This window comes from Athalia rosae, chromosome 2 (genome assembly GCF_917208135.1).
Source record: "Athalia rosae chromosome 2, iyAthRosa1.1, whole genome shotgun sequence".
In the NCBI taxonomy this organism is placed as follows: Eukaryota; Metazoa; Arthropoda; class Insecta; order Hymenoptera; family Athaliidae; genus Athalia; species Athalia rosae.
The window spans coordinates 5,217,496-5,242,831 of NC_064027.1; the positions used below are offsets into that span (position 1 = coordinate 5,217,496).

The window sequence follows — 25,336 nt, forward strand, 5'->3', positions numbered from 1 at the left end:
ATCGCAGACGAAATAAAAGATAACTTTAATTTATAATATTCAACAATCTATTTGGTTTATTTATACACATGGTGTTAATAATTTCAGATGTAATTTTACCCTGTTTTAAATATTCAAATTTTATCCAAGCCGTTTTAAATTTTCAATAATATTTGAGTGTCGGAACTACATAAATACAAGAAACGGAACGTCGGCATCAGATGTCAGTGGACACATGGCAATTAATAATTAATAATTATTCGAGTGATTAATACGCTGTGCTCTACATACGTGACTAGATAATAAAAAAGCAATTGAAACTTCATGGATATAACAATCGTAAATATTATGCGTCATAAATAGTATACATTATACGTAGAAAGATCTCATATAATTTTGAGTGATGCGCACTGTGGCAGTGTTGTACTTTTGTAGAAATGCAGAATTCAATATTTTGAATGAAAACTTTACTCACAGCAGCTAATTAATATTCAAACGATGTTCTTTCGCATATTGTTTTTTCCTAATATTCTCCGTTTTTATAATCGATTCGATCATCGAATAAAAGTATAACAACAAAAATTTAGAGAGTCAGATACCTCTCATAGAATTTACAAACATTATCAATTTCAGATATTCTCTTTTTTCGTTTCAACATTTTTAAAGGAATGCCATAAACTTTGTCTAACAGTTATTTGGTCAACATATTCTACATAACTTTGAATTTCATTATTGTTATAATAATCCTTTTACCCTAACGAATTCAACGATTATTCTGATTACAGTTATAAGTATGCTATCAAATCCCTACACGAAGTATATATGTATACATATATATATATGTCTAATTATCATTTTACTATCTATGTCTATAGATAGAAAAATGTCTTTCGCATAAGAAAAGTTGTAGTGAAATTTACTCGTCAAGCCAAAATTAGTGGAATTATTGTAACTATAGGTTTAAAACATTAGGATTATTTCCTTCGTTTGCCGACAATACATTTTCTAACACTATATCACTACTTTCTTTGTATAATAAATATATATCTGGGCATATATACCTATGATTTCCCCATAGTCGACCTCGGGCTGCCTTCTGTTACATATTTTTTCTGAAACACTAGATATTCAATAATAGAAAGACGAAATTTTTCAAACTTTAACAGTAACTAGCATTCCATTACACACTATCGATAAATATTTTCTAACTTTATGTATCGAATTATTAATAATAATCATTACCTTCAAATATAGTTGCTAAAATCTTCCTCTGAATCTATAATGAAGTTTTGATTGCCACAAACGATTATAAGATCTTGTTAAGTGTAAATACTAATGGTAGCATAACATCTATTTTGACTTGTAGATAAGTCTACATGGTATATTTCACGGGACAATTAAATGCAATGTGTAAAATCTACACAATGATTTTAAATGAGGGATTCCGTCAGCGTCAGGAATACCTGCTTTACTGGCATGACATCAACGTACAACTAGGCAAGTTAAGTACTTCTTTTAAGAACGGAATAATATCATCGTTACATACTGTAAAAAATAGCAACGGAGTTTATCGAACCGAAAACTCGTCTTCCCGAATTAAAATAACACCCAGAGCAATCTCATGCCCACCTGAATCAGTAACTATACCTCACACGTGACATTGCTGATGAATTAACAACAAAAATCTAGCTGCCGCACTAAAGTCTTTGAGGAATTAACAATCGTACAAACTTTCACAGAATTGTAGGAAACTGGAAAAGCAATATGAATGAAGTGTTATCGCTCGACTGGTTCATAATTCCGTAAGAAATTACCAAAGACCGTACCGACTACGCATCAATAATACTATCATCAGTTTCTGATAATTAAACATCATGTTATAAATGTCATGCATTGATGATTAATTTTACCAGGGAAAACTAAGGCCAGAATAATTGAACATTCTTATTGATAAAAGCTCTGATCAAGTATTTTTGTACGCGGCATGCGAATATTACACTACACAACGCAGGTCGGTGAAATTTTATTTCACCTTGACACATTGCGCGCCGGCCGAGATGTGTTGGAAAAAAAATGTGAAAAATTTCATAGGGTAAAAACCTGGTCTAAAATATGTGACTGTCATTCGATGATACCCAAAATATTGAACACATTTATTTTAATTCATATTAAAAGGCTTGCGACTTCCAGCCTCGATCGATTAGTTTTTAATTATTATTTGCGTTTTGTCCAGTTTACTACCTGAGTCGCTACTTTTCGTCAATAAAAATAAAAAAAAATAGAATCAAATGATAAAAACAGATTTGACGTTAACGTTAATTGAGTGAGTTCTGTATCTGTGGTATTTAAATACCAGCAATTTCGAAGGCATGATTTTTGAATTGTTCGTCACGATACACTGGAAAGAAATTCGATGACCCAGCCAGGGCTAAATTGAGAGAGATTCATAGGCTGCGTAGAAAGTAAAATTTCAACGGTATGCACCGAAGCAAATGGATATAGATTCATGATTCAATAACGCATCTATTTGATAGATAGATAAAGACTTCGACGGGCAACGAATAACTAACATTCCGAATAGGATAAAAACTATTATTTACAATTAGAGTAATCGAAAAACACTACCCGATCTACCGTGTGCTGCAAATAAACTGTTGCTAAGCTGATACTTGCTGACTCGTGGAGATTACTATGAAAATGGCACATGTGTTTCTGAAACACCACCTAAAAATATTCTCAACAGATAACCAATTATTATAGGTAAATAAACAATGCAATTAAAATCTCAACGTCCGAAGGTCTGTCGTTCGTCAATAAGATGATAATATATCAAATTGAAATTTCCACCGTGATGACGAGATTTTCAGATCTCCTTCATTCGGAATTCTGCGAACGACATGAATTCCAAAAGTATAATATCCTTTCTTTTTTCTCTCTTGTTTTTGGTGTCAATTCCACAAATAATCGAAAGTAAATGAGACTCGATAATATTCAGAGATCCCTCACTTTTAGGTACATACCTTACTTAATGACTAATTTAGCTGTAGCCAAATTGTACTTTGCGACACTGACAAAGCCATTTAATGATCCTGGCGTTTCGTTCGACTATACTCGGCGGATCGCTTGATCGCGGATTGCAGTCCTCGTTTCCTCTTCCGATGCTGCAGTTGTTATTTTGCCACTGATTCGATTGGTTATTTCCAGCCCAGGAATATAGGCCTAACGCGGAATCGACCGAGCTAACGCTGTCGAAAAAAACTGGGGAAGAGGACTTTGAATCTGGTTCGGTAATGCGATGGTAATTATCCGAATCCAGGCCGAGGCGATCGAAAAATATTTCCAACTGTGCAACCGATCGGGTTGGATGAACTGATTTTGTTGCGCGAACGTTATCGTGACGCCAGTAACGGTCGCTGATATCGGACTTTGATCGCAAAATGGGTCTACCCCTTTCTTCTTTCCAACTATCGGAGAACCTGCAACGAGAAATACGCCAAATTAAACAACTGGGAAGACGATTCCAGCGATAAAAAATCTCCGCCCAACGAAGACCCGCACTCCACCTTTTTCACGAAGTACAATTACCTCGAATTACGCGTTGGGCTGCACTCGGTCCGACTATTGCTGCTTTCCGAATCCGGCGTGTAAGGCCTGACAACGGATTGGGGTGTGCCACTTCCATAGCTGCTTTTTCTCGAACGATCTTTATCCGTAGAATGTTGCGTCGAGGCTCCGCTGTCTCTACGCATGTGACTCCAGCAATCCTGAAATAAATATGGACGCCGAGTTTGAGATCGAAACGTTACGTTATTCGGAGAATTAGCGCAGGCAAAATCTTCAATTTACTCCAAACCTCACCTGGATTCTAGGAGGTGGCTCACTGCGGTGTGTGCAGTGCCCGGAAGACCCTCCGGAATCCCTTGCCGTTGCACCGTGACTCAGTTTACTCGATCCCGACGATTTTTGCGTCCGGCCACCCGATGATAAAACACTGCTCGCGTCCCCACCGCCCGAACCCAATGATCGCTTAAAATTCCTGGAACTGAGTTTGAGAAACGGTCGTAACGCAGATCAAACCGGCGGGATGAACGATGTAAAAATCGTCACCGGCTATCATTGAGGAAAAAAAAAGATTCATCCGTACCTCCGATAACAATTGGCGTCTCTTTTGAAGCTGTGTTCGGAATAATCTGAGCTGGTTTCGCAGTCGGGACAATTATTCGTCGCCTGATGATATCCGGACGTCGACGGTTTGGATGACGATTTCGATGAGGCGTGCGGCGAAAGAGATGCACGACGTCTCGTACTGGTGCAATGTAGATCCGGAAGCGATTTGTGGCAGACGGTAGTTTCGGCGGGCGATGAATTGCTAGATTTCTTTCCAGACCTTCCGTACGAGTGAGAGTGAGAGTTGCTTCTACCGAATTTGAAACAAATGTCTAGCTGTGCACCGCGCTGAAACGAATAGAAAAAAAAATAAATAAATAACAATAACAAACTTGGAGGATGAGGATCGAAACGACGTTACAATTTTACCGCGTAGTGAAACGATGAAATATCGCGCCCCAGATGGACTCGCTTTTTCGCAAGAATAGGTCGAAAGTCCGAGATAAAAATGATAATTCCAAACGGCAAACGGACTCCGTACGCAACGTATACCTAGATCTATCCTATCGGGGAATAACAGATCTGAAATTTTTGTGTGCCGGTCCGTTAACCCATCGTATTTCTTCGCGCGGCTCCTATCGCTCCTAGACACCCGTTTATTTCGTGCTCTATCTTATATCCTGTAGAACTGGTCAATTATTATTTGACTAGACACGCGGACATGACACGATCACTTCGGATACTTCATCACGTCCGCCGGGCACGTGCTCATCCGACGATGTGCGATCATAAGATAGCGTGCACGTATGTGTGAATAACAAAGTCACGCACGTCGAATCGGACCAGTGTACGTACAAGTACGTCGGTTATATCCATACGTGTAGAATCCCAATGAGAGTACCGGTAGACTGGACCATATGCGATATCCTGCTTCCTGCTTCCCGTATCCGGTGTTAATACTACAGGTCGAACGTCGCGTGTTGGGACGTAGAGAGAGAGAGAGAGAGAGAGAGAGAGAATCAATCGATCGTTCGTAACGCGTCTTCGTTGTTCTTCGTATCGAGTTTTTCTCGGAGGATTTATTTTACTTCGTTTATAATCAGCCGGATGTCGGTGAGTAATGTATCAACGATAACGTTATAATTATTATTACCAAATTGTGATCCCCTTCTCGGCAACCACCGGGAGAAAGTCCCCCGGGCGAATATCTGAACTTATCATCTCTCGGAGCTCCGTTTTGTTGGGTCGACGGCGACGGGGGCGGTGGCGTATCGGGGAAAAAAACATTCTCTTTGCTATCGGTGTTCAACAGCCTTCTGAGTTTCGTCTGCAACTGGTCGGTTCCGTTTCCGCTAGCTGGACCGGAAATCGTCCTCCTCTGAGGGGCGGGAACCAGTCGCGGACTCTTCGACGGTAACGTTGGCGGAGGCAACGATCTCTGAGGGCTCATCAATCCGTCAGCTTCGCGGAATCGAGAAAAAATAAATAAAACAGTTTACAACGGGGTTGGGCCAGAATGCGAGGAACATCGTGAGAATCATTCGAGGATAATGATCGTTAAGATTTCACACGCGTGTGCATCGATTTTACCATATCTCTCTCATCTGCCGAGAAAAATAAAAAAAAATCTGGTATCGTCCGTTCGTCAAAGTAACGAAGGAGATACCGATCTTTTTTCACGGACTTTCGGATCGATACGGGATCATCGAAAATCGCCAAATATTCAATGGTCTTCGTTTCGCTAATTGCATGCCTAATTAGTTCTCGCTGCACATCGGGAGCGTAGAGTACATAGTTTTGTTAATGGTATATAAGACTACCGGTTTCCAGATCGGTTTATTTACACTCAGCCACCGCACGCTGCGTTATATAGTCGTTCCCCAGCTGCTGTTTGTGTATATAAATACAGGAAGAGAACCCTGGCGTATCAGATCACAGTACAAACATCGAATCCAGTTGACTAGTTGAGAAGCAATTCGGTTTTATGATCCTATCGCGTAGAAAATTTTTCCTTTATTCTTTATGCCCTGCACACGTTTTACGACTCACAGGGAGTCATTTAATGGGCATTTCCACGTTGAGATTCGATCTGATATAAATTATTTCTATTTTTGTTTTCACCAATTGAATCGGAGTAATTATAAAGGCGTACAACTTACGTCTATCCTGGTCGTGACAATTCGACCAACAGCAGGGTGGCGTCAGCGGGGTCGTAAGTTGCGGGGACGTAGGCTGCATGGGACAGCTACCGGCGTTGCTGCACTTCCGCAAAAGTCGCGGCGGTGCCCCGGGGGCAGTTAACTGGGAAACTTGGAGGTGACCGCTGTTTTTCAATTCCTGTTTTCTGTCCAAAACCGTTTCACTCTTGACGTAGAACGCCTTAGACTCCTGAAGAAGTTCCACGGCGCTTTTCCTCTTTCCTAAATCATTCGAAAATACACCGATAAATGAAACCATATTTTTCAAAGTACGCGCTATTCCATGATCGCGTGAAAACTTCAATTATAATTTTCGCCGATCTTCGAGTCAATCCATAGTATTTTCCAAAGCTAAATAAACCGCCGACTCAAACTCTATCCAGCATTACAGCAGCTGACGGTAAAACGTTCGACGCAGCCTGGAAAACAAGGAGTCCCAACATCTCTTCCCTCTGTTTTTTTTTTCTCCAAATTTTTCCTCGGGGTCTGCGTATCAACGTGAGCATTTCTCGGAACAGGGTGTTACGGGTTGTTTATGCGTGCCGTTGGTCTGTCTGCGCTTCCCTACGTTAGACGGTATGTGCAACGAACCTATATAAACACGCGATGCATCATACAGCTTGCAGTACGAACGCCATTAACGAAGTGCCAACATTCGCATGAGATATCCATTAGTCACGATAATTAACGGTTTGGAAAAATATTGAAAAAAAGAAAGAAAAAAAAAAAATAGTTCTCGATGGAAAGAGCTTACCCTGCTAGGAATATCATTTCGTGCGCGTTCTAACGGGTGAAGAAAACTTTCGAATCTTTTAGGTAAATTTGTCTAGGACCGTATCTAGGTATATGTATACAGCGTCTGACCGATACGTGTAAACATCGGTCGTCACTTTGTAGTTGACCGCGTTTGCTTCAATTTTCTTTTTTTTCTACGGTGAAACCCGCTTTGCCTACTGCAGGGTCACCGATAAAGCCGTCTCCAGATAAGAAGAGTTTAACTACAAGGAAAGTGACACGATAATGGAATACGACGTTCGCCCTTCGTACCAGATAAGAGATTATAACTGAACTTGTCGTAGCGAGTAGCTAGAGCGATCAAGGTTTCTTCAAACTTTAACGAAGGTTCACCGCCGAACGGATAAAGCGGACGCATAGACGATTCGTAAACTGCGTCGCGATCGTTCGTGCATTTCATTTTCGACCAGCTGGTCGTCGTAATTTCAGGGGTCTTCGGAGTGGATACCGCGACGCGAAGAGAAAGTCCAGGTCGTCACGTCCCTACGGATTCAATGCGGTTTCCCGAGCTAGATAAATTCGAGAATTGAAAGCAGAGGGTGAAAATGCAGGTCGACGAAAGGATGGAAGAAGAAGAGTAAACTGATCGGGAGATGGAGGGTAAAGCTGGAAACGGAGCAAACCGAATGGCGAACATCCATACCGGCGTAGTCGCCCTGTTGACGGTTGCTTCTGGCGTAGGGTGTAGTCGGTGGGGGTGGTGGTTGCGTGGTTTGCTGCTGTTGCGTCGTAGTCCTCGTCTGCTGCTGTTGTTGCATGACCTGCGTGTCCCAGTATCCCCTTGTGCCAAAGTTATTGACACCGGTGCTCTGTTGCGATGGCGAGGACTGTTTGCACGGGAATCTAGCCATCGTGGTCATCATTTTTTTCCGGATAATATCTCCCTTTTTTACTCAATCTTCTTCTACTTCTTCGTTTATTTCTTCCCTTTTCCTTTATTTAATCATCTATTTGTTCGTTTGTTATTATTTTCTTTTTCCTGCGAACGAAATTGCCTTTTCCATTCACCGCGTCTGCGACTCCCATTCGCCTACTTCGGAGCGCTTGTACGCAGTACGTTTCAACCCCATTTCCGCGCCATCGTCTCCCTCCTGAAACAACAACAACAACAACCGAATAGATTAAAAAGCTTGAAATCGATACAGATTATACAATAAACGACGCTTCCATGACGTCGGAGAAAAGATACCCTCCTTTGTACGATATCCAATTAAAGATACCCTGAAGATTATAAAATTTCTTCCGTTTTTATCAAAACGTACGTTTTCAAGGTCTTCGGGTAAAATGGGGTAGGTAGCGTAACGATTTATATGAAATTTCGAACAGTGCCGCGTACCTCGACAAAAGGAGGCAATTACGGTTCGATCGTTAGTACTTTGATCGTCCAAAAAAAAAAGAACGAACAAAAAAGAAAAGGTCTAGATATAATATGCGCCGAGCGAATCCGTGATCGTTATGGTCAAATAACCAAATAGGTCAACTGGCATTCAAAGCGCCAATAAAAGAAAAGAGGAAGTCGAGTCGGAAGTGATATACATACTTTAGGTATAGGCATGTAGCTATAGGCATGACGTATGGTGAATTATTGCCAGAAATATTATCCACGAAAACACCCTATTTCTCTATACCGTATGTATAGTACAGTCACCGTACACATAACAACCTGCAATACAGTAACGTAGGATTGCAACGCGATGACGTGTTCCTCGGAGCGAAAATTAACGGTATTTTTGTTTACTCTTGTATAATCATACGTACGTTTTATACAGGCGTAAGAAAAAGATGAACGGTAAGTCGGCGACGCTGCGAAGAAGATAAGACGAAATTATCGAACACCTCAGAACGTCCGAGAGACTCGAAAAATTAAGTCAAACGGCACAGTTTCATTAGCCGTACGAATGATATCCGTAAACGCAGAAATATGCAACATTTCACCTCGTATGCATTTCGCCGCATTCCATGCGCACGTATTACAGGTAATAATGCGACGGCAAATGAGAACTACTTAATAAATTTAGTCAGCAAAACGGACGCGTATACACGACGGGTTGTGTATACGCAACGTCAGGACTATGTGCACATAAATTGGATATATACCCGTCGAGGTAAATTGCATCTTCAAAAATTCATTAGATATAATTCCTTTCGACAATTATTGTTATATACCTACGCAGACATGGGTGTACAAATTACACTGCAAATACATTTAATGGTTCGATATAAAGTCGAGGTATGCACGCGCGAATATCGCTATTTATCGGACATGAGTTATAACTATATATATCGCATATTATTTTCACTTACAATTAGTACCGCGAGCTAATGACCCGAGCAAACAAGCGTCGTTGCATGCGTATGCGAGGTATATGTATGTATATATATGCTATGTATACGTTATTACATATACAAACGTGTATATATCCGCCACCTGTAGATATGTGAGTTTACAGAGGACCGCCGGATTACGCGAAGCAGGAGCACCGGCATCGTCGTCACCTCGCGATCCAAAGTGCCCGCAAAATTGGTAATTACAATTCGGAAAATCCAACCTAACTCGATATCCCCCCCCCCGGTATTCGCAGTCTGCGTTTCGCAACGCGCCGATGAAAAGGTGATAAAACTGAAAGAAAAGAATTATGCAGTTATTATATGAGAGACGCGTAGGTGTACACCGGCGTCGTTATACACGGAACAATTGCTAATGTTCGATCGACCGTGAATGTATATAACCATCTGTACAACATGTATTTTCGACGCTCATACATATGTATTGATTGGAGGAGCTATATATATGTACACGTGTGGAGATATGCGACAGTCGATGCCTCTGAGTCAAATTATTCGTTGATGGGTAAGTTATTCAGCAGCTAACAGAACTGGACGCGATAAAATTCATCAATTCTCTCAGGATATATACAGGATGTATACACACACGTGTGACACGGAGAGTGCACCGAGAGAGGAGCATAATCGGGGAATGAGTTGTTCCAGGAAACATCGGTAACGATATCGCGCGGTGAAAAATAAATTTCGCCCCAACGTTGACGCGTGTAGTTAGTCGTGAGATTTATCAAATAATTCTAGACACGATTTAACCGAAAGAATTTTTAAGAACTGTTTCTCACCCGATATACAAATGCAAATATACACGTACTCCCGGGCATACCTCTCCACCGACGTCCACCGTCGAGACGACTACAAGTGTCGGCTTTATGTATATTACGGCAATTTTTCTACCTACGAAGAACTCTGTGGGGTCGGAATAACAATGGCGTATAGGTGGTGGTTGCCTTGCGGGAAATTTATTCTAACGAATGCACGCACGTAGCGCATAGCCCTGTACCGCGAGGACTCGACGTCGCCTCGTCGTGCTCATTGTGTGATCATCCCGGTCGGTTGACCGGCCGGCCGCGTTGCTACGTCCGGAAAAACTCGATGTCACTTCTGTACGTTTAGCTACCGTATAGAAATGTCGGTTGGAACTCGAATGCGTTTTTTTTCCAGGCGCACGAGTGTCGAACCGAGTAGCGATTGTCGCCCGTTCATTTTTAACAACGTCATCTGCGACTCCCATACGGATTATCGTGATACGCGGATAGCGTAGTGGACCGTAAGGTGTGTAGGCAGTTTTACCGGCTCCGCGATGAATATATGTCGCTTTATAACTTCAAACGACTGCGGAACTGCACACACATAGGTGGACTACGGTAGTTACTTTTATTTCAAAATCGATCCGAACGTGCGCTCGCCCGTCGCCCACAAAAATATCTCTCCCCGTTTCACCCATAAGTTTATATCGTATGCATGCATCTTACGGGTATAACGCGGTGTACGGAGTACGTGAAAATACGTGAATTCGTGTATATATATATGTATATAGAGGGCATTTCGCGTCAACTCGGGCAGGTACTGATCCTGGCTAATTTTTTTATTTTTCAGACAATCTGAAAAGGACTTTTTTCAACGTCGTCGTACACAGCTTCTGCGGTACGTCAAAAGGGAAAAACAAATAATTATATACCTAGGCGAACCCACCGAGCTTGTTGTGCAGCGTAATTAAGGCGCTGCCCATCCACCTGGAAAAATTAGAAAAAAAAAAAAGAGGGAAAGAACAGTGAGAGCCAAAAACTTGGTCAAGTTGACACGAAATGCCTGGAGTATGGTATACGTACCGATAACACACACACACGAGCGTATTCAAAGTAAAGAGGACTAATGTCAAAGTGCAAGGAAAAAAAAGGAGAGAACAAAAACTGATTTCGTGTAGGTTTATCGAACGCTCAGCTCGTATATATATACGTGACGGTGTGAACACGTATACGTATACGTGAAACCGTCCGTTGGTCAGTCCTTCGAGAAGAGAAACTGAACAACGCCTACCTGATATATGTACGTTATTTTTACGTACCTGTAATATATATATATATGTATTTGCGTATCGCACCTATATGTATATGCCTCCGTGTATAAGATCGCGTGTTGTCGTCAGTTCACCTGCGGGATGTGTGCGTGTATGCAATATTTCCCGTTCAATTTCTCGCGTGTACGGTGCGGTGTGCGAGTGTCGCGTGGGTTTTTCGCCCCGTAATAGTATATAGGGTGGTGTCACGCTAAAACGATATCAGCTACCGCTGCGCAGGAGAGAACGTTGTGTATAGGTATACCTATAATACCTGTACATAGATACATCGTGAACCAGCGGGTCGAAAGAGCAGCAGTAGCCTTAGAGGGTAAAAAATCGAACGCTTTTGATCCTCGAGGATTTACAACATCTGCGGTATTCATATTTGCAATTAATAATTCAGAGGGCGTAGAAACACGGGTCTCGACTTACGTGTACGCTTTCCTCTTTTCGAGATACCCGTTCAAAAAGATCTCGCTTACGTGAAATAACTTCGGGTAGCTCCGTGCAACGGATGCGAAGAAAAAGGTCAATTGAGTGGAATCTGCAATAAGATAATTTTCATTAGATGACCTTCGTTTTTTCCATCTCTTTGACCGCCGATGCGCTACGGCGACGAAAATATTCGTATAATAATTATGCTTTTATTGATATTTCGCTTCGCCCTTTTGCCTCGTGTCTAAAGAGCGTTCGTATATATGTATACTATACGTACGGAATATTCGCGGTATTGGGGGAGGAAAACTTTGTTTGTGCGATACAAAACGGCGGAATAAATATGTTCGGTAGAACTTGATAATTTTCGCTCGATTTCGAGTTTTCGACTCAACAGCCCCAAGATCAAGAACACCGGGAGTTAGAGAGAGAGAGAGGGAAACGAGAAACACACAGAGAGAGGGTAATGAGTCAAAGCGTGCGGAATTAGATTCGAGAAACAGTTTGGAGTTAAGTTAGATCGTAAATTTAAGGACCTTGGTATACGAGTGAGACCACATCCTAGCCACCCCTAACGGTGTTCCTTTATACGCTATGCAGTGTAACAAACCCTACTTAGCTCCCACTAACTAAGATTCTAAAAACAACTCTTAATTATCTTCTTTTCAGAGATCCATAGTGTTATATATTCGCATCGTTATTACATCTGCCTGACGTACTTTGAATTTTTTTTTTTCTTCTCTTTTTCTTATTTTTTTTTTGTTTTCACCGTTTCAACGGAGCCAGGAGTACGTACAGAAGTTTCCATAAAAGTTTCATATCGTCCAGGGAAGGAGGTAGAACCATCTTCTTTCCCAACGTACGACGCATTCCGTAATAAGATTCGTTATTGTTGTTATAATAACGGTATAATAACACTGTACTTGTTGAAAAGTGATTAATGTGAACTTTGAGTCTATCATCGAGTAAATGGCATGAAATTAATTATTTGCATTCGCGTACCTAATTCATGCACGAATCGTGCTGTCCGTTAAATATAATCATCGTTCGTTAGACAAGCCGTGTATATAAAAAATATTTTAATACACATAGTTTGAACAATAAAAAATACATAACGAGTATATGTTAGCCATGTTTTTGAATAGACATTGAATCATTACCATACATTAAATGGAATTAAATACCTATATACTTAATTTATTTGCTTGGTATATGCTTATATTCTACTCACGTGTATACCTATATACGACATGTGTCCATATACAAACAAAACTGTGCAGAGGGGGTAGGGTAATTAAATGGGAGGCATACGACAAATAAAGTACGTGACAGATGCGCAGGTATATAGGTATAAATATAGTTATATATGTATGTACGCGTACGTGGGCACAATATGATAACGTATCCTGCGGATTAACATATTCGTGAGAAAATAAACGTTATACGTTTCTATTAGACAAATTGAACTGGAATATATTTCAACTTTGCCTGGTAACGCGTTTGCTGCTACGCCCACCGAGTGAAAGAAAGGGAGAAAAAAGCGAAAGAAAAAAGGGGTTAACAGTACATAGCATGTGCAGTAAATGTGTACGAAACGCTCCTCTCTTATCACCTGACGTCACTTTGAGAATATTTGATAAGTTGAGTTGTTCTTTATCTTTCCACTTTTTTTTTTTTTTTTTCTGAATTTTACCGGCGCGGTACGACTCCACATATACGATCCGCGGGGGTGAATGACGATCCTGCGTTGATTGGGGCGCACTGATTTTCGCCGGTTAATAACAAGAAGATAAATTCCGTTGTATATATCCTTTACCTTGCGCGGAAACTCGCTAAATCCGAGATTAAATCAAATATCCACCCCGCGGTTCTCCGGCTCACTAATTTCCTCCTCTACAGCTGTTTCGAATTGATCGGTTTCTGAGCCATGTCGATTTCGTGCTCGCCTGTGATCGGCTGATATCCAATAAACGGTGAAAGAAGACTAATAAGCAAAGAAAAAAAAAAAGCGGCAGGTGCGATTTGTCGATCTATATTTTTTTATTCAGGCCTAGATGTGTTTGAAAATATCTCCCTAGATTCACACGTCGTATATAATAGATGCATGGCACTTTCCGGTTCCACTTGAACGCATAACACATTATTATAACAACATGACGAAATAACAGACTCCACTTCCGCGATGGCAACGTATATATCAACCTACATCTCCGTAATTGCATAGAAATTTAACAATTAGTACGATCGAATTAACTCTCCTCAAAGCAGCAGCAACAATTATGCTCAGAGAGGAGCATGGCGCTATACATGAGGTACGTACATATCGAAGCCAGTGAGACAAGGAATAACTGGGGGGCGACAACCGACGAGGAAACCTTTTTTTTCGCCCACGCAATTTGAGGAAAAGTTTTTTCTTTTACGCCGGTTCTCTCCGCGATTCTTGCAACAATTCGTAAATACAAACGATCGATCGTTTTGCGAGGTATTTTTTCTTCATCGCGTAGAATCGAGCGATTAGATTCACAGATGACGTGATTCACGGTTCACGGTTCACGGGCCACGGCATACGAATAAAAACGGGGCATCGAATAAATAAGATCGCTGAAGAAGGATATTTTATGTTTGGTAACTCGCGGTTACTCAATGTATCTAAGTGAATAATATTACATGGCGTTCTGAGGTTATCTCCCGAAAAAGAAGCGACTGACAAAAAAAAAAAAGAGAAGAAAACCTTTTGACGAAGAATATAATTATGGTAATTGTTAAGAAAAAAAAGTCAGAGATATTGAAATAACCTAGATATGCCCGCACTCCCATGATTATCAATTAAAATATCGAAATATAATACGAGTTGACCCACGCGATTGATATTCTTTGGATGTTGTAATTCAAACTCAAGATCAATGTGAAAATGTGCGTACAATGCTCGAAATTATTTCGTTCGTAATTAACGAATATTATTATCATCATAATCACGCGATACTTCTGTCAAATTATTTTCATTTACACTCTACTTAACAGGTGAACATTAAAAGAAATGCAAAGTTATTCATAATTTTGCGTTATCCTAATGAACTTTTTCTCAATTTAGAAAGCCCAACATTTTTTTTTTTTTCACCCAATTATGCAAACTCTAGACGCCCAAAATTTTGATCCGAAGTTGATCTAATTCTATATTTTTTTAGACGTGACTTATAAAGATACCAAATTACGCGGTACGTATAGGTATGTAACTACAGACGTTTTTTCTTCTAATAAGCGGATAAATGTGCACCGCATATTTTGACGAAGAATATTTCCCTCGTATCGTTACGTTACCGCATACTCCGGCCTTATACGACGTGGTTGTTTTTTCCAATTAAATTTTGATAAAAACCAAGCCTTCGGTGTCGTCGTTTATAGTGTAAGGTTATTGATTAAAGTGGGCCTCGACCCCCGCGAACACGTGCTTTTTCGCTTCCTCGGCCCTATCCATTCATCAACAGTCGCGCTGCTCTACACGCAAACCTCAAACTCCAATACCTCAGTTTGGTATTGTTTAAACCTCGGTGGATTTGCCTCCTACATTCAGAATTCTAGCAATTAATGTTAACAGTAAGGAAACCTTACGACTAGACCGCCGAATTTCACGCCTATTTTGATCGCGAGGCGTTAGCTGATCATTGTTTCGTAGAGAAAATTACATTTATTTCTATTCCCTCTCGTAATCCCGAGCGGATAAATTAGAATGGTCTAATATACTTTACACGGAACATGTTGTAAACCGAGACAGTTCGGAGATTTTTTAACTGCTTTGTTGTTTCGTTTGATTTCGTTTTTCACGATTTCGTTCCGTTGCAAATGCCTAATTAGCAAGGTCTGCGAACGAGTTTTAACGTTCAATTTAGTCTCAGCTTCGCAACGCAGATTAGTTCACGAGATTTGAGGCGAAGACATCATTGCAGCAGGCATCTCGAGCATCGTATAAGTGGTCAACCAACGGCGATACGTTTCTATTGGATTCAATTGATTTCGCCTCGCAACTAATAAGGAATTTTAAAGTCAGCGAGAACGGCTATCAAGCGACCATTTATTCGAGCCCAAGAGCACGAGAAATGAACTGATTTTTTCATATAAATATAAAAATGCAATTAGATATTCACCTAGTTTGAAAATAGGAAATACACGTATATCTATTCAATGTCTGACATTGACCTGTTTGAGGACAATACCCACAATAGATATCACGATGTTTCACCCTGTGATCTATACGATTGTTAGGAAAAAACAGTAGGAGGATGTTCTTTCTCGGCAATTTTTTGTGGCTCATTTTTGGTGTCCCCTTCAAGCTCACAATCGGAACCAGTAAGCAGAACCATCTCTGTTCATGAAATATTGGATCACATTTAACGCACCTAAATCATTTGAATATACTTGCCCAGGGAAATAGGTGTCCAGGATTCAGGTGGCTCAGGATATTTTTCCCTCGGAGCATAGCGCGAATTTTTTGAGTAATGAATACTTAGCAATATTGCGATTGCCTTGACGGCAGGTAGAAGAAAGACCAATAAAAACAAATCCCGTGACAGAGAGATCGGAGACATATACAGAACCCTGATTCGGCCGTCCTGCCGTACAAGGACTGTATGACATGCGATTTAAATTGAATTGGTTTATTCCCAGAGCGGTCCGGTTCATCCCACCGTAAAACCCGCGCCCATCACAAGATGAAATGTATCAGATTTATTGAAAAAAATGTCTAGATGCTGGCAATACTTACAACTGATGTTGTGGCGTCAGCATTACTCTAATGAAAGGCATGGACAGGTGTGTACAGCTTTACCGCATCCACGAACACGACACTTGCGATTATATTTTTTACAACAGATCACCGAACATCCGACAATCCGCGTGCAACGGTGCAACTCTGGGAACCCTCGAGAGAAACGGGTCCGCATTCGGCTCTGGGCCGCCGTGATCTGTTTGACATAATTTATTTTGTGACCCCACGACTACTGAGACGACTCACCCTGTCTTTGTGGTGGTAAATTTGTGGAGGCGAAGCTGCTCGATACTCCATCTATGTGAAATCTTGTGCACAGAGTTGCGCTGCCTACCCATCGCTACATCCGAAAAATTTGTTTTTCCGAGATGAGAAGGACTCCGGATTCCAGCTGAGATGCACGTCGTTAACCGTACAGTTTACAGTAAACAAATCCATTATGCAAATTTCTTTAACGGAGCTTCGATGAATTTGTAACAGGAATTGGGATGAGAATTTTCATACGTTGTTTCGTTTCGTGTGACACGCCTAACTATTGGATAGTTAGATAACGATTGGAGAATATTTTATTCTTTAACAATAAATATGGCCGTAGAGCAGTAAATGTTCGTGGTCACACGGACATGGTGGGAATGCCTTATAAAAGCTTCTGGGTAGAGCTTGTAGTGGGCTTGCAATTATTTGGAAATTTATTACTCTAGAAATATGGGATCTCGCGAAGATGAAGAACTCGAGGACTTGCAATCCGCCACTTACACATTTCCTGCTGACGTTCAAACTGTCATAGAACAGGTTAGGATTCTTGGATATGTCCTTCTAACAATACATCGACACGTTGAAACGGCCAACAATTTGATTGAACTGTCATTTGAAAACTAGATTATTTGTGAAACTACTTTCTTTCCACCATAATTGCTGGAGTGCTCGTCCTACAGAATCAGACGGTTCCTTCGCTGATTCTGAAAAAGCTCTTCGCTGAAAGCTTTTTATTTCAGAGTAGAAAAGTTCTTTCTTGGTCCCTGCATATTCCATCTTTTCAAAACATACGATCTGTTACAGGTTTTACCCAGCAATGATCCTTTGGATCAGCCAAATTTTAATGCAGTTGATTACATAAATTCCCTATTTCCAACGGAACAGTCGTTGTCGAATATCGATGATGTCATTGGAAAAATGGAACAAAAAATTTTTACTATTGATAAAGAAATCCGATCTGTTGTGAGAGGGCAAACAAATGTTGGCCAGGATGGTCGAGTTGCATTAGAAGATGCGCATAAGGTTATCAGACAGCTTTTTGTTCACGTTAAAGACATCAAAGATAAAGCAGAACAATCTGAAGAAACCGTAAAAGAAATTACACGAGATATAAAACAGCTTGACTTTGCAAAACGTAATCTCACATCCTCGATCACAGCTCTAAACCATCTGCATATGTTGGTGGGTGGGGTTGATAGTTTGAAGTAAGTACAAGCTGAAATGAAAGAGTTTTTACTGCCTGTAAGGTGTAATTTCATCCCAGTATTATTGACTGCAATTTTTTCTAGAGTTTTAACACAAAAAAAGCAGTATGGGGAAATAGTGATGCCACTTCAGGCTATAATGGAAGTTATGCAACATTTCAGTAATTATATGGATATACCTCAGATAAAACAGCTTTCTGACCAAGTGAGAAATATTGTAGATATTAAATTAAAGAGAAATTTTATTACTATTTGAAACATTTCTAAGGTCAATTTTCTGTTTAATATCAGGTACGTCAAATTCAAGTCGAATTAGCTGAACAGATAACTTCTGATTTTCGTGAAGCTTTTTCTGGCCAAAATGCTAAACATTTTTCCCAACTCACGGAAGGGTGTCTAGTTATGTCAGTACTAGATCCAAGAGTCAAGTGAGTTAATCAAGATTCTTATTTTTTAATTCCTTCTTTTAAATCTTTTAAAATACTTGTAAACTGACTTTGTAATATATTATTTGTTAAGGAGGGATTTATTAAGCTGGTTTATTGCTATGCAACTACAAGAGTATTCACACTTGTTTGACGATAATCAGGATTCAGCCTGGCTAGATAAAATTGATAGAAGATATGCTTGGATAAAAAAACATCTGCTAGAATTTGAAAGCAAGTTTGGCTCAATTTTTCCTCAAAACTGGGAAGTTTCTGAAAGAATTGCGGTCCACTTCTGTCACATGACCCGTGAAGATCTGAGTAAACTAATGGAAAAAAGGCGACATGAAATTGATGTCAAACTTTTACTTTATGCAATACAGCGGACAACAAGCTTTGAAAATTTACTCGCAAAAAGATTTTCTGGACTAACATTGGAAAATCCCGACGTATTAATCGATAGGAAACCTGGAAATTCTAATCCTTTCGAGGAAAACGATACTACGGACGGTCCTTTTGAGGGAATTCAAGCTGAAAAAGTGGAACAAGAAAAATCCAGCGCTTCCCTTTTTAGTGGATTGATTGGAAAGTGCTTCGAGCCATATCTAAACATCTACATAGAAAGTCTTGACAGAAATTTGGCAGATTTGATGGATAAATTCTTGAATGACTGCAAAATACAACCTCCTGGAGCAAAGGAACTCGACGGATTCGAAGGGCCAAGTAGCGTGCTAGCCTCATGTGCTGATCTTTTTGTATTCTACAAAAAGTGCATGATACAATGCACGCAGCTTAGTACAGGGTTCATAATGCTCAGTCTCACCACGACGTTCCAAAAGTATCTTCGTGAATATGCACTGAAATTATTGCAGAATAATCTACCAAAGTAAGCGCTCAACATCCGTTCATTTGTCAATGTTCATTTGCTGCTTGGGAAAAAACTGAGACAGCCTGTTATGTACCTTAAATTTTTCTTCGCCAATCTGGAGTTTCTTTTCTCGTGCGTGTTCAACGTTATATTCATATTACAGAATCGGCGGCAGTGCCAGTATAGGAACTAGCATGAGCAATATAACGAGAGATCTTAGAGACTTATCAACTGCTGGACTCATACAAAATTTTCAAAGTTTTCTCAAAGAAGGGGAAGCCACTAGATTTAATAAGGAAGAACAATCTCGCATATGCTGGTAAGATTCAATCCATGACATATCTTTCCAAATCTGCGTTATACCTGAATCATTGCTCCGTGAGATATGGCTATCATCTTCATGATGAGAAGAGACACTGTGGAAAATAACGTTCACTGTGATCGTCTTTCAGCATTTTAACAACAGCAGAATACTGTTTGGAAACAACCCAACAGTTGGAAGAAAAACTGAGAGAAAAGACGGATGCAAATTTTTCCGAAAAGATTAATCTGTCCCAAGAACAGGATATATTCCACAGGTATGTTTTCGCAGGTTTTACTAACACGCTAGACATAAGACAAACATTTTTCATCAATCCTCATTGCTATTTCTAACTTGAATTTAAACGACGCATGGTAATTGTGTTTTCAAGCGTTATATCCAACTGCATTCAGCTGTTGGTACAAGATCTAGAGTCCGCTTGTGAATCGGCATTAACTGCAATGAGTAAGGTAAGTGCTCGTGTGTTTTTTTTTTTATCTTTGCAATCAACTTCATTTACCTTAATTTACGAACAATTTACGGTTGATTCTCCAGGTTCAATGGGTACACATTGAAAGTGTTGGTGATCAGAGTGCTTACGTCAGCACGATAGTGTCACATCTTAGGCAAAACATCCCTTCTATACGAGAGAGATTGTCATCATGCAGAAAATATTTTACGCAGCTCTGCGTCAAATTTGCAAGGTACCCAGGCATATCGCTTTCAGCGAGTCCGAACTTTTTCAAATATTTTAAAGAGCGATGGTTGAGCGTGCCTACTTTTTTTTTCTAATCATTCTAGTTATGCCACAACTCAATTCAAATGATGTGCCTGTAAAAAATCATACGGATAGAACAAATTCCAGGGATTCCTAAACTTCTAAGTTATATCATTTGGTTTTCAGCTCATTCATTCCGAAATTAGTACAGCAACTCTACAAATGCAAGCCTTTAAATGCCGTTGGTGCAGAACAGTTATTACTAGATGTGCACATGCTCAAAACAGCCCTTCTCGATTTACCTTCAACTGGATGTCAAATTCAAAGAAAAGCACCAGCTACGTATACAAAGGTTTGTCCTAAACGTTTGAAACATTCTCCAAACGAGAGAAAAGATGAACGCTTTACAAATTTCTCTACTTCTTTCTGTTAGGTCGTTGTGAAAGGTATGACAAAAGCTGAAATGATCCTGAAGGTTGTGATGTCTCCAACAGAATCACCTAGCGCTTTTGCAGATCAATGTAGAAAATTACTTCCGGATTTACCGACCCCAGAATTCCAGAAAATACTTGATATGAAGGTATCGATAAGTTCAATTTGATAATGTTCAAAATAAATAGATTTTTTTCGCGAATTTCGAAATTAACGTAATTATATTTTACTTCCAGGGATTGCGGAGAACGGAACAGATGCAATTAGTGGAGCAATTCAGACAAAGTAGTAGTAGTGAGCTATTGGGAGATACCATCAGTGTCGCACAAGATAGTCCTGAGCACGAAGCTGGGAGAATAAAAAGATTAGAAAAACTTATTAAAAAACGAATGTAACCCAAAACGAATTTTGTCGATACAGATTTCATAGATTTTTAGTAAAGTTTTTCAAAATCATTTCCGGCCTATTTGTTGGCTGTGACCTAGCAATGTTGTTGTACGATCGACCTTAATAGCAGTACCTCTGGTAACCGAAGAATTTTATTGCTACTTCCAAGTGAACGAACAAATTTGAGCGTGAGTAAATTGTCCGCAGAGTCGACTAAAGAATCTGAGAATTTAATTTTAAGATCATTTCATCAGTCGATGAATCATGAAAAGAAAAAATATATGTAAGACTTGATATATTTATTTGCAAAATTTCTATAGGTCATTTATAAAATAAATGTATAGTATAGGCAATGAAAATCATTTCATCTGTATAATAGGTATTTAAAGAATTGTAAATAACTGAATTGAATAAATTTGAATATATCAATGCCAGAATATTCGCGTTTATAATTCCCAATTCATAAAATAGAATCCCTGTTTTCTACATGGGAATGTCCTATCTCTACCCTTTCTTTTACTCAGGCCCATGCGATAAAAGAGACCTCGTTGATTCAGTGCACGTACAAATCTATTCGTAAAAATATAGCATTTGTCACGTTAATATCAGCGCTCAGATTATGCAGAGTTGCGGGTGGTTCTTTGAATTCGTTTATAAATTTATAAATGGGCCGAGAATCACTAACTGGGGAGATGGGCGTCGATTAAATTAAGTTGGGAATAAATCCCAACGGGATATGCTCCATTTTTCACATTTCAGAACGATAAGTTGGCGATAACTCGATCAATAAAATAGATAGATCAATTTGGTTTCCGGATCCGGATTCCTGAGGTCAAATAACATAAGAATAGTATATAAAACTCAATTAAAAAAAATGTCGATTTTTGACCCCAAAATTGAAAAAAATCCAAGGGGTACCCCTTAGGATTTTTTCGATTTTTGGGCAAAAAATAAAGTATTTTTAAAATCGATTGCAGGACACTTTCTTAATGGATTTTGACCCCAGGAACACGAATCCGTCGGTCAAATTGAGCTACGAATTTTTCCCATCGAGATATGCCAATTTTTCTGCTTCAAAAAGCGATAACTTGATCAATTTTATAGATAGACTAATTTAACTTGTGAATTCGGATTCCTGAGGTCAAATTACATAAGAATAGCATATAAAACTCAATTAAAAAAAATGTCGAATTTTGGCCCCAAAATTGAAAAAAATCCAAGGGGTACCCCTTTGGATTTTTTCGATTTTTGGGCCAAAAATGAAGTATTTTCAAAATCGATTGCAGGACACTTTTTTAATGTATTTTGACCCCAGCAACACGAATCCGTTGACCAAATTGAGCTAAGAATTTTTCTCATCAAGATATCTCAACTTTTCTGCTCCAAAAAGTGGAGAATTGGCCATTCCTGAGATTGAAATACGTTTGAATGGTATAGAAAACAAAATATTGATTTTCGACTTCAAAATCGAAAATAATCCGATGGTTAACGGAATTCTTACGTCGCTCAAAGCTGAAAAATTGGATTTACAATGTCCATTTGATTACCATTTCTCAACATTCAAATATACGTTGGTTCAATAACCTACTGCTTCAGACTCACCTTGAAGATTGTTTTGCTTTTCAAATTTTCCAACTCCCGAGTTCAGAATATTTTATTCAATTCTGAGACTTGGTGATGTCTTCGAGATTAGGCAAAAAAGATGAATATAAGTCAAGCAAAGATGGATGCAGATACACGTGTATCCATGTTATTTATTAAGTCAGAACGTGAAAACATGTCGAATAAAAAGAACCAAATTATAAGAAAATTTTTGACAATTTAATCGTCCTCATTTCCGTAGTCCCAACGTCGGCGAGTGAATCTCTAGGGGCTGATCAGAGTGTCCACGATCTGCAGTCTTTGAACCAGGGGAATGTCCTCGAGTACTTTCAGAAGATCGAAGAGATTAGTAGCCGTTGCAACATAAGCGTCAGTTGCGGTCACCTCTTTCCTTCTGATGGCGTTGTAACGATCAAGATAAAACTTGTCCTGGTCATCAGGTGAGTCGGATACTTGCTCATGGAGTATTTCTATGGCTGCAGCGATTTCATTGCTGAAAGTTACGGTATTATTCGCGGCCTTCAGCGAGTGGTTCCGCACTCGTTCGATTTGACGAATAACGGAGGTAATGGATCCACCGGCGCGGGCTCTCGCAGCAATCGCAATCATGCTGTTCGCACTGCTGAACCAAGTGTTGATCTCGGCAGACATATCGTCTTTCATGTCCGCGATATGGGCCGGAAAATCCGGATCGTTTGCTTTCAGGGCGTTAGAAGTTCCGGCGTCCAAGGCACTTAGCCATAAATTGACCAGTTCAATCAGGTCCGGCTGGGAGGATGACACGTCCTTGCTCGACTCGGGTGAAATGGCTAATAATTCATTGGAATATGCAGCGATACCTTTCAAGATGTTCTGCTTTATGGATTTTTTGATTTCCGGATCTCGTGTCGGAGTATAGCTCGAGTTTGGAAGGAGTCCGGCGATATAGTCGAAAACCGCCTCACCAGTCGCCCGGAATGCTTCGCGGCATTCCCGGAGGTTGGTTCGAGTTCTTGAATTCTGGTTCGCCGAAGATTTGTCATCGGTGCCCACCGATCGGTCTGTAGTGCCTACGACGCCTGCGAACGAGTTTCGCAACAAGACAGCGATCACCACGAGGATTATGAACTTTGATTCCATTTTGCCGGACTGGATTTTCCCAAATTGTTACTACCTTATATACCGGCACGATTGCCTACGAACAATGGATCTGAAAAACAGAATGATACGTTCCTATCAATATACGGTCACACACGAATCCTCCCCCACCCGATCGGAGCACTGTTCTCGATATTCGAACGTCGGAGTGTGGGTAATATTAATGACTTTAGCTGGATTCTTTTCAATCCACTAATAGCTTAATAATAGCTGTTTGATAATTCTCGCTGATCGCGTGAATGGAGTAAACATTGAATACGAGATAAATCATTCCACTGTGCAGGTCTCCTGAGCAAACACTTCCACCGCACGTTCGACGTGCATCATAACTCTCTCGGTGGAGAGTAGAGATGTTTGTTTCAGGGATAAAACGCATATAGTTTGGTAATTGAAGTCCCTCGTGTGTCGTATGAAAGAAAAACATGAGCCATACAGGGTCTTTCAAAATCCAAAATTTGTCTCATGACATCGACATTGTTTATACTTGTACACATGTATGGAGACGTGTAAGCATTTGGAAATTTTTCTACGAGTCTCATAGACCCGTCCTTGACTCGACAAACTTTTCGAAGTCGCGATCGGTTACATATGTATACGCACGAGGAGCGTAGATCACGCGAATAAAATAAAATTTCCTTTCAAATTTCCAATTCATTCGTTATGCCAATTTCACGGAGCAATGGATGGTTAATTTTGGCATATTCATACGGCATACACCGCGTTAATTTATGCCATTCCACAAAGGGCGCAATAGGTCATGGCGGTATAAAAAATAATCGATTCAAAAATTAATGTATACAGGAAACAATATGCGAATATGTATATATGTCATTAATTTTCACCGTCCCAACTCATTACGCACCTGTATATTCCGAACGCGGATATATAACCGATTCGAAATGTAAATCAGAAAATTTCTAGCGGAGTTACATCGTAGGGTCCATTTTCTATCGCGTATTACTACCTATTTACTATGAGACCAAAATTACGAGCGTTTGGTCGAACAGATTGATCGCTTCTTGCACTAGAAAAGTATGCGGACACGTTAATCAATTAGTAAGGAGTACCTAGTTCGTTCCGTATAGTTATCACACTTCCGAACGGCCCTAATTCCACACACTGATTTCCCTCCGCTTAGATTTTATTCGGAGTGTGGCAACCGGTCGAATCATCTAATCAATACGAGATACAAAGGGTCAAAGTTCACATTATCTAACGCGCCAGCTTCGGTCACTGACATCGTTCACTCAATTCACGGGGTGTGTCTTTCGTTGTAATAAAACAACACTCGTATTATAAAATGCTCTAAGAGGTTCAAATGAAAAGGT

The 25,336-nt window shown here is 40.0% G+C and overlaps 3 protein-coding genes across 6 annotated transcripts; 1 reads left to right on the forward strand and 2 right to left on the reverse strand.

Annotated features, from left to right (window-relative positions):
* Positions 1-9: 9 nt before the first annotated feature.
* On the reverse strand, positions 10-16,954 carry LOC105684638. Of its 3 annotated transcripts, XM_048650985.1 has the most exons (9): positions 16,676-16,954; positions 11,914-12,025; positions 7,723-8,170; positions 6,246-6,506; positions 5,240-5,547; positions 4,124-4,434; positions 3,838-4,021; positions 3,565-3,743; positions 10-3,455 (listed from the first exon to the last, which is right to left on the reverse strand). In XM_048650985.1, the coding sequence occupies exons 3-9, from the start codon at positions 7,940-7,942 to the stop codon at positions 3,017-3,019; spliced, it is 1,902 nt and encodes a 633-aa protein (XP_048506942.1). In that variant the 5' UTR covers positions 7,943-8,170; positions 11,914-12,025; positions 16,676-16,954; the 3' UTR covers positions 10-3,016. The 3 variants fall into 3 exon arrangements, with proteins under 3 accessions (XP_048506942.1, XP_012253580.2, XP_012253579.2); XM_012398157.3 differs by lacking the exon at positions 11,914-12,025 and having other exon boundaries at positions 3,838-4,015; XM_012398156.3 differs by lacking the exon at positions 11,914-12,025.
* Positions 16,955-17,137: 183 nt separating this feature from the next.
* On the forward strand, positions 17,138-21,703 carry LOC105684558 (vacuolar protein sorting-associated protein 53 homolog). Its single transcript, XM_012398010.3, has 12 exons — positions 17,138-17,470; positions 17,738-18,138; positions 18,223-18,343; positions 18,430-18,566; positions 18,658-19,449; positions 19,595-19,750; positions 19,884-20,009; positions 20,124-20,202; positions 20,288-20,436; positions 20,637-20,802; positions 20,884-21,030; positions 21,119-21,703. The coding sequence occupies exons 1-12, from the start codon at positions 17,384-17,386 to the stop codon at positions 21,275-21,277; spliced, it is 2,520 nt and encodes an 839-aa protein (XP_012253433.2). The 5' UTR covers positions 17,138-17,383; the 3' UTR covers positions 21,278-21,703.
* A 1,279-nt stretch (positions 21,704-22,982) lies between these two features.
* LOC125500066 lies at positions 22,983-25,214 on the reverse strand. 2 transcript variants are annotated; one of them, XM_048651287.1, is made up of 2 exons: positions 25,076-25,214; positions 22,983-24,060 (listed from the first exon to the last, which is right to left on the reverse strand). In XM_048651287.1, exon 2 carries the CDS (start codon positions 23,988-23,990, stop codon positions 23,136-23,138), a length of 855 nt encoding a protein of 284 aa, XP_048507244.1. In that variant the 5' UTR covers positions 23,991-24,060; positions 25,076-25,214; the 3' UTR covers positions 22,983-23,135. The 2 variants fall into 2 exon arrangements, with proteins under 2 accessions (XP_048507244.1, XP_048507245.1); XM_048651288.1 differs by lacking the exon at positions 25,076-25,214 and adding an exon at positions 24,871-24,891.
* Positions 25,215-25,336: the final 122 nt, after the last annotated feature.

Excerpts from the sequence above, each read along its gene's own strand:
- LOC105684638 (XM_012398156.3), bottom strand. The coding sequence starts at position 7,942 with ATGATGACCACGATGGCTAGATTCCCGTGCAAACAGTCCTCGCCATCG. Across the intron at positions 6,507-7,722 it reads TCAACAGGGCGACTACGCCG|GAAAGAGGAAAAGCGCCGTG; the intron begins GTATGGATGTTC and ends CGAATGATTTAG. Across the intron at positions 5,548-6,245 it reads TTGTCACGACCAGGATAGAC|CTGACGGATTGATGAGCCCT; the intron begins GTAAGTTGTACG and ends GATTCCGCGAAG.
- LOC105684558 (XM_012398010.3), top strand. The coding sequence starts at position 17,384 with ATGGGATCTCGCGAAGATGAAGAACTCGAGGACTTGCAATCCGCCACT. Across the intron at positions 18,344-18,429 it reads TAAAACAGCTTTCTGACCAA|GTACGTCAAATTCAAGTCGA; the intron begins GTGAGAAATATT and ends GTTTAATATCAG. Across the intron at positions 20,203-20,287 it reads CATTAACTGCAATGAGTAAG|GTTCAATGGGTACACATTGA; the intron begins GTAAGTGCTCGT and ends TTGATTCTCCAG.
- LOC125500066 (XM_048651287.1), bottom strand. The coding sequence starts at position 23,990 with ATGGAATCAAAGTTCATAATCCTCGTGGTGATCGCTGTCTTGTTGCGA.